This window comes from Python bivittatus, unplaced genomic scaffold (assembly GCF_059951505.1).
Source record: "Python bivittatus isolate LINGU-HERP-01145 unplaced genomic scaffold, Pbiv_v1 ctg000690_np1212, whole genome shotgun sequence".
NCBI classification, from domain to species: domain Eukaryota; kingdom Metazoa; phylum Chordata; class Lepidosauria; order Squamata; family Pythonidae; genus Python; species Python bivittatus.
The window spans coordinates 6744338-6752911 of record NW_028277096.1 but is presented as its reverse complement, the minus strand read 5'-3'; the positions used below and the strand labels follow the sequence as shown (position 1 = coordinate 6752911).

At 42.4% G+C, this 8574-nt stretch overlaps 1 protein-coding gene across 1 annotated transcript in view; it reads right to left on the bottom strand.

Moving 5' to 3' along the window:
- Positions 1-126: 126 nt before the first annotated feature.
- The window catches only part of FSIP2 (fibrous sheath interacting protein 2), a 60463-nt gene continuing 52015 nt past the window's right edge, over positions 127-8574 (bottom strand). Inside the window, exons 23-27 of the mRNA XM_088152557.1 lie at positions 7968-8068; positions 5838-5866; positions 5183-5235; positions 2865-2928; positions 127-335 (exon numbers count right to left, since the gene is read on the bottom strand). Of these exons, the coding sequence (XP_088008683.1) occupies positions 151-335; positions 2865-2928; positions 5183-5235; positions 5838-5866; positions 7968-8068 (432 nt within the window). The 3' untranslated portion in view covers positions 127-150. The remainder of the gene's footprint in view (positions 336-2864; positions 2929-5182; positions 5236-5837; positions 5867-7967; positions 8069-8574) is intronic.

Below are 8574 nucleotides of genomic sequence, written 5' to 3'. Positions count from 1 at the left end.
GGACAGCCACTACATTTTGTATAAGTAGATTATTCTACAAACACAATAAGAGGACGGCCTGGAAGACCTCTTACTTTACAAGCATGGAGCAAAGGTCCCTGTTTCTGATGAAAATATTTATTCTTTCAACTATATAAAGAAGAATTTTTATTAGGGGGCCTCATCCCCTGGGGATTTCTCTTGAACTGTTGCAGATTGGGTCAGGTTGCTGGCTGACGTTCGAGAGAAAACTCTTGAAAGAGCAGTGGAGACTTTCTCAAACACAGAAGATCGTTGGCGGGGTGGTACACTTCCCTCAGGGTTAGTGGTTGAAATGACTTTTCCATCCTCTTCTTCTGTGGAAGGAAACAGAGCTCTTGTGATGGGTTTGCATGCCTCAATCTGTCATTGGGGCACATAAAGTGAGACTAGGAGAAGTAAAAGAGAAGAGCAACTCTCTGATCAGCCTCTTTGTCCTGTAAAGATCTCATTTCAGTAGGCTGCTGGGCTCCTGAGTAGCCCCTGAAATTTCACTTTCATTTTTGTGATTTTTTAAAAAAATCTCCCATTATTTTCATTAGTTAGTTTGTTATGGATGCTGTAAGCTGCCTTAAGGCATTAAAAAAATGACATGCACACATACACACCTACCCATCGCGCCATTCGTTTTGAGGATAAGCAAGATTATGCAAAGTACAAAAAAGTAAGAAATAGTAAAGCTAAAGAAATTAAAGGCACGAGGCAAGAAAAGGAGACATGCTGGGAACAGGGGGGAAACAATGTGTTTTATAAATGCTTTTTAGCAAAGCATGATAAGACCATCTATACTGTAACTAGCAGAAATTGTGCAGTGTCAAAAGTCAGTCAGAGAGTCTTCCTGTTGATTTATGGAACTATTTGCTTAGAGAAGCTTTCCTACAAATTAAGAATTCTCTGAAGTTCAACTTTCTCCAGCCTGGTGCCACCCAGATGGGTTGGGATTGCATCTCCTTGCCCGCAGAGTCTTTGGCTGCAGGTCCAACCCATCTGGGGGTACCAGAGTGGGGAAGCCTGGTAGAGTCTATCTAGAAACCCAGGAGAAAGCTTTAGAGCAGTGTTTCTCAATCTTGGCAACTTTAAGAGGCTGGCTGGAGAATTCTGGGAGTTGAAGTCCACACCTCTTAAAGTTGCCAAGATTGAGAAACACTGCTTTGGAGAAAAAGGAGAGCCCGACTCCCAGAATGTTGTTATCTACACTACCTGGATTAGTACATCAATTGCTCGCTGATGGATTTCCTCCCTTAGGAAATGACTGACAGATTGTTCTTAGTCATTCTTGATCACTATTTAAGAGGCTAAGCTGACTTGTTTTCATCAGTTCAACGAAGAAGTGATGTAAAGCAATAGTTAACTCTGGAGTAGGGTGGGTAAAATATCTCGTCTTTCAGAGTTTACCTTAGCCATCCCACCTGCAATTTAAGAATAATATTGGTTTGTCTTACAGGTTAATTATTTGAACATTTAAATAGGAGGGTTTTTTAAAATGCCATGGTCCAGCTTTGATCAAGTCTATACTTCGCTCGTTAACAAGATTGCTTGAGGGATATTAAAGAATACACCCTTCTCATTCATACGCTTTCTATGTGCTTTATTGTTAATTTGCATTAATAAACTGTAGCTGCATTCTCACAAGTTCAACTTTCTTACTGAACTAAATCCAGACAAGCACTAGAGTTAGAGTTTTTGTTTCTCTTTGTAGCTAGTGGTCATCCAGATTTTCAAAGCCCTGATATAGTGGCCGTAAACTAACCCATTTTTTTGAGTTCACACAATATATTTAATAATAAGCTTATTATATCAGGTAGGTCTGACCGACATAATACACCTCTGCAAACTAACCAAGGTTAATACTAACAAAGTATTTTATGCAAATGCTACCTTTGTATTTTTAATCTATGCTGGTGTTGTGAATACAGCCTATACAGTAGGTCATTATTTCCTAAATTCTGAGAGAAGGATATTTGATATTTTAATTTTTCTAATAAGTAAGAATTAAGTTTTCTTAGTTACAACCTTTTTGTTCTTGCATGATTTACTTTCTAAGCATACATCTGCTTGGAAAAGGAGCCTGATCCAAAATAGTGACTCATCCAGAGACAAACTGACAAACAAATCTTCTCAGGGCAATTAGACCCACTTCTCATTTAGTCACCAAGTTCCGTTCCAATAACCAGGTTGTTAAGTGAAACGGTTGGTAAGTGAACACATGACAGAGAGAGAGAGAGCGGGAGAGAGAGAGATGCTGCAAAGATTACTGGTTGCTACCATCTCATTCAGATAAAGTTCTCTTGTACAGCTCTGCTAGTGTTGCTCTCACTCTGGTGTGCGTTGTTGTCAGGCACACAAAATTTGGTCTAAATGCATACATTGGTTGGAAAATGAATTTTTTATTACTGTTGTATTTGCAAATGGCTGCTAACCAAGGTAGTCGCTAAATGAAGAGTGGGTGTAATGCAGCTGAATCAGCATCAACACAAAGTGCAACTCAGAAGCATAAAAGGTTTCCTTCCAACAGCACAGGCTAGTGACTTAGTTGGAGATGCAACACTGAGTAGCCCTTCTCTTGCCAGCTACTTGGGATCCAGATCCTAATTTTTTAAATTAATCCTAAAACATACCACAAAACTTACTAAAGTAGACACCACCAGGAGAGTTCTGGTAGTTATTCCCAGCTCAGAAGCTCCACTCCTATCTGATTCTGACCAGAGTTAAAAAGCAACGGTTACTGAGCATGTACAACGATTAACACCTTAATTGTTATACACTGCCCAGGGTCGCTCTGGGTGAAATGGGCGGCTATATAAATGTGATATATAAATAAATTAATTAAAAACTAAAAAAAATACCTGTGTGAGTTTCTGAAACACCATCTGGAGTGTCGATATTTTTGTCCTGATAGACAGATGTAATCTGTAGAAGCAGAAAAAGATCAGGAGATAATAAGAACACATGTCACTTCTACTTTAAATTTATCCAGACTCTTGGTCCAGCTAGCCAAATTTATCAGAACCGGACTGCATATCTGTGAACTATCATTAGATGGCAGCAAAGAGATAAAGAAAACTAACTACGTACTGTATTGCCCTTTATGGTGGTCATTTGGATTCTTGCGTTCCAGATCTGGTAGTCTTAAATACTGTCTGCCCAGATGGACAGCAGCTCTATAGAATCTAAGTTCACACCTGATTAAACTAAAATATGGGTGGATAGTTTCGGCCTACATATGTTCCATGAATCCTGCCAGTATAGCTAGTTTATCATTCACTATATGGAAAACTCACCCAACTTAGTTAATTCAGTAAACCATGACTACATTTACAACATGTATAACACATTAATGAATTAACCCATTTTGAGGGCTTCACTCAGAAATTAGGCAATAAAATTTACTGCAAATGAACCTTCTGCAGGAAGGAGGGGGGATTTATTTATCTTCTGTAGCTGTCTGCCACCTAGAAAGCTATCTAGCTGTGAAAATCAAATTCCCAGAGAAGCTGGTGTTTTCCTATCTTTGAAATTGTACAAATCAAGAAAATAATTGAAATATTTTACAAGATGCTGTTTGCGTGCTGTGTTTTGACTGATCTCCCAATCCCCCCCAACCCTCACCCCCAGGTGACAAATTCTACCCAACTGAATAGAAAAAACTTATTAGCAGTTTATGGCCGGATTCCTGTACATGGTGTTACGTAGCTGGCTGGTTTAACTTATGCAAACCAAACTTTTTCTGAAAAGTCCATCTGATGGAGCACACACTGTATGGCACTGCTGAATATTTTTGGGCACTCATCATGCTGATGGAGAGGAAGGGGTAAGACTTTGCAGAGCTGAGGTGCCTGCTCGGTTCCTTTCCTTTCTTTATGCTAGGAGTCCTTGTAGAGTTGGTAGAAACCCAGCACCTTGGATGGTGTGGTATGGGACAGCTCTTGCAAGGTGAGTATTGTGTACAAGGCCCTCTGACTAAAGGAGAGGTGTGCAGCTATTTTCCAGACAAAGGCTAAACTGGGTCTCTGAGAGTTGTGGTAGGGGCTGCATTACCAAAAGTTTGTTTAATTTAAATATTAACAGTATTTAAACGACCCCTCTCCATGCATTCAACCATTAACCTCGAAACAAGCTGGGGTTGCATAATACACTGAGTCAGCAGGCAAAAGGGCTGTAACAGACCTGTTAAGCATGTTGTGTGAACCCAGCTCATGAGTTAGCGTGTTTGGTGAATACAAGGGGAGAGAGAGATGTTCTGAGCCTTTTTTATTCAGGATACTGGCAGGATTAATGGGAGACAGCATTTGAGAGGAAGAGAGGATAGCTGAGCCAGGGCGGTGTGATAGTCAGTGCTGGAGTGGGGGGGACCCAGGTTCTAGTCCTCCCTTAGGCACAGAAGCCAGCAGGGTGACCTTGTCCCAGTCACTCCCTCTCAGCCCAAATCAGCCTCAGGCTCAGAGACAAGGCAGCTGAAGAACAAAGCCTCTCATCACATCATCCATGTGACCTGGGCAAACTCTGCATAACAAGCAGATCCAGCAACCAAGCAGGGCAAACACTGAGAAGTAGAAGATGCTGAACAGGTAGCAAACAGGTACCAGGCTCCTGAATCAATAGGACGTTTTGGCTTTAATAAAAACAAGTAAACTATAAGGGGGTGAGAATTGGAAAGCCCCATATGTCCTCTGATGTAATGAAACCCACAAATTGATAAGACTCATTAGTGGGTTTGGTGAATACAAGGAGAGACGGAGAGATTTTCAGTTGCACCAAGAAGTACGTGGCATCTTCCTTGTCCCCTGCCTGTTTTGGAATGCCCAGGATTTCCACTCACAACCGTTGTAGGAAGTTAGCCGTATTAATCTGTGGTTACAAAAATTGGGTAGCACCTTTTCTGACTAATTTTCTTTTTTAAAAGGCATAAGCTTTCGTGTAGCTCATGAAAGCCTATGACTTTTAATAAAAACCATTAGTCGGAAAAGGTGTTACCAAACTTCTCCTGATTTTCACTCAGTACCAGAGATGGAGCTAGAAGCATATAGCCCTTCTACTGCTTTTACCAAGGGTCATTTTCACAAAGCTCTCAAACCAGAGGATTTTTTTCTAAGAGAAAGGCAAAAAAGGCTCTATTTCCCCACAGGCAAGGATAGTTTTATGATGAACATTAAGATCATCTTACCTCAATGGCAGCTGTCTCTTCTGTATCCCGGGAAAGATGCATGCCAACAAGAGCTGGAACAAAATTGGGAAGAGGCTCCTGTTAATATTTAAGCCCACTGTTTTCAAGGAAGAATAGTATGCCCTACTGTTTGGGGAGGGAGGGGGTGGTTCCATGCTCCTCTGCCCACAGAGCATGGGCATTGTACTCCTCACTTGCCTGAAGGCTCTTTGAGCATGGAAGTGTTCATATGAGCTTTGCAACTAAGACAAAGACGAGCAACATTTTGGTAGCTGGGATGGACACACTTAATATTTTGGAGATGAGGCACAATGGGTGGATGATAACGCAAAGGGAGCAGGGCGATGAAATACCTGAGGATATTCTGTCTTTTCTCCTTTGGGGGAGAATTTTTGTTTTAAGTTTCTCTTAATACTTGCGTGACCATTTCTGAGTGCTTCTCATCTCAGAACATGGGGAAAACGTGCCATCAAGTTAGAGCAATTGTACTGATAAAATTTGATGGCATAGCTGGAAGGGTCCCTAATGTCACAAAAAAGGACCTTTTAAGCTACGTGTGGCTTTGAGACCATGTGTTGCCCACCTCTGTTTAAAAATGACAAAAAGCAGCACACAATACTGAGATGGCATTTTTCAAATCAGTTCTGATAGTCACCTTTTTCAATTGATGTGTCTTTTTCATCACTGAAAAACAAGCAAAATTACAAATGAAACAATTAAAATGTCACTGTTTCTCTCCAGCCACACTATATTTTCAGTAGCCTGGAGGCACTCCCTTCTAAATCAAGGCCTTAGAGAACATAATGCTATTTTCTGTGTGGAAATAGTATGGATAGTACCATGTATTAAGGCAGCTGTCTGAACAGCTCTACTGCTGAAAAACTTACCTTTCTGCCTCTAGTTTTTGTAAATGTTAGACTGCATGTAGAAGTTTACAACAGTTCCCTTCCACATGGTGCAATGTTACAAGAATCAGCTTCTTATGAGCTGTGGCTTTGTAAGTGTCTTTCTGCTTTCACCACCTGTGTGGTTCAAAAGCACTAGCAAGCTAATTTGAAGTCCTCATTAAAGCACGTTGAAGTACTCATCGTCTGCACAAAGCAGATACATCAAAGTTTTTCTCCTTTTATTTGTAATTCTAGAACTTGGGATCATCCAGGAAAGCTGGACAGTCAGGACTAATAAAAGAAATTACGTCAAGCAACATATATAATCTATTTATTTATCTACCAACATTAAAATGTTTGGGTTAATCAAAGCTCTGTGTCACTTTTAATAAACTAAAACAGGGCAAAGCAGACTCTGTGAAGCACAGAGGAAGGGATTAAACTGAGAGCTGAACCACTGTTTGAGCCCCGTGTCTGTCTTCTCTATGAAGCCCTTGAGAGGCCTGATCACACTTCTCTCCCACCTGTGGCCCAGTTTGGCAGCAGCCCATTCCTCCTACCCTCTCAAAACCAGGATGAGCCTTGTGACAAGTAAGAAAGTACTTCTTTGTCATTCTCCCCACTCCCCATCTGGGACCTAGCCAGAAATCATGGCACTCTATATCTTGGTACTAAGCATGCCCCTACTGCATATCTGGAACAATGCTGGTTGGCCCTCCTGTCCATACAGCTTTAATGCACAAGGGTTCCCTCAGCTGAATTTCCAGCCCTGCTGAATATCATCTAGTACAGTGTTTCTCAATATCATCTAGTACAGGCTGGCTGGGGAATCCTGGAAGTTGAAGTCCACCCATCTGAAAGCTGCCAAGGTTGAGAAACACTGATCTAGTATGTGAAAAGCCTCCTCCAGTGCACAAAGCTGTGGTTACTCCATGAACTGCATTTTTTTTTCAGTTCTGGAAAGAATGGGTCAACCTGTTGACTTGACCTACTGGCCACTAGGTGGCAGCACTAGGCTTTTTAGGATTTGTATCGCCAAGAAGCAGCTGGTGGATAAGTGCTGGTGAGGGGCGGGAGTTTGAGAAAGGGCATGAGGATCAATGTGGGAGCCTAAGGACATAATGTGAGGAGAGGAAGTGAGGAGCCAGAGCTTCCCTGGAAGCAGTGGTCACTGCTAGGCAGGCTATAGAAGTGTACCAACAAAGTCCAGTTTCAAGGCTTTGCACTCTTCAGGTCTACCAGTCAACTAACCAATTTAAACGAGGAAAGAATGTGACTGCCGAAACCGAAGTTTTGATTGCCTCTGCAGCCAAAAAAGGATTGAAGAGCAGGAAAAGACCAAATTGAAAGGTGTGATCTCACAGGAAACCAGCAGAACCAGCCGCAGCCACAGCGTTGCTAGCATGGAGTGCATCATTTCAGGCTGTATTGCCTGCATGCAGCATCCTGAGGTGGAATATGAGGGAAAACACCACTTCCAGAGCATAGCACAGTTTGTCCTCAGGCTGCCTCAGCTGCAGGAGGACACTGAGATACAGGTGGAGGCTTGAGCTCAGGAAATGGGCCATCCTTGTACCAGGGCAAGGAGGCTATGTGAACTGGCAGTGTTCAATAACCGTAACAATTAAAAAATTCAATATAGTAACATTGGAAACAGATGGAATGGAAGGAAAAAAACATCCACAAGCCTCTCACATATTGGGTGTGTGTATGTGCATGCGTGTGAACGGTTTAAAGCGGTGGCTGTCATCACAAAGGAAGCCTGTCTGCTTGTCACTGCCAGATGGCATCCTACAGATCCTAGAACAAGCAGCACTTCAGGACTTCCTCTAAAGACTGTGTTGGGAAAGCAATCTTCTGAACCACTTTACTGGCCTAACCAGCCCCCAAATCCTTACCTCTTGGTGGACTCCGCAGATTGCACACTAGGCTGCAAGGACTTATGCGGGGTGCTCTGGCTTGTTTCAGTGAGAGGAGAACCAGGAGAAGAGGCAACAGTCTAGGGGGGGGAAAGGAACATTACCGTTATGACCTCAGGGTTCTCAACACTCCAGCCAGTGCTTCATTTGGAAAGCAGAAACATTTTCTTTTTACTTTTAAATGTAACAGCCATTTCTCCCAAAACGGAGTCCAATAGGTTAGTTTATTAGTTCTATGCCATGGTTGGGCTTGACCCCTGGGGACTGCATGGACAAATGCTCACCATCTTAACCTATCTCCAGCAACAACCTATAGCTCCTCTTTTTTGCTTTCTTCCAGTTTTCATTTTGGTACTATTGTTTTTCTCCTAAGTGAACCAGCTTCCCTCATCTTTGCAGAACCACCCTTGCCATCATCTCTGTGGCAAACTCCTCTGAGCTTCCTCCTGCCCTTGTGACCTTGCCAGCAAAGCTGAGCCTACCAGGAGCTCACACTCCCATCAGGGTCATTCTCAAGGTCACGGTAACTACTAAACCTGCCACTACATCAAGGTCATAGTCGCCTGGGAGGGGGGTGCCCCACGAA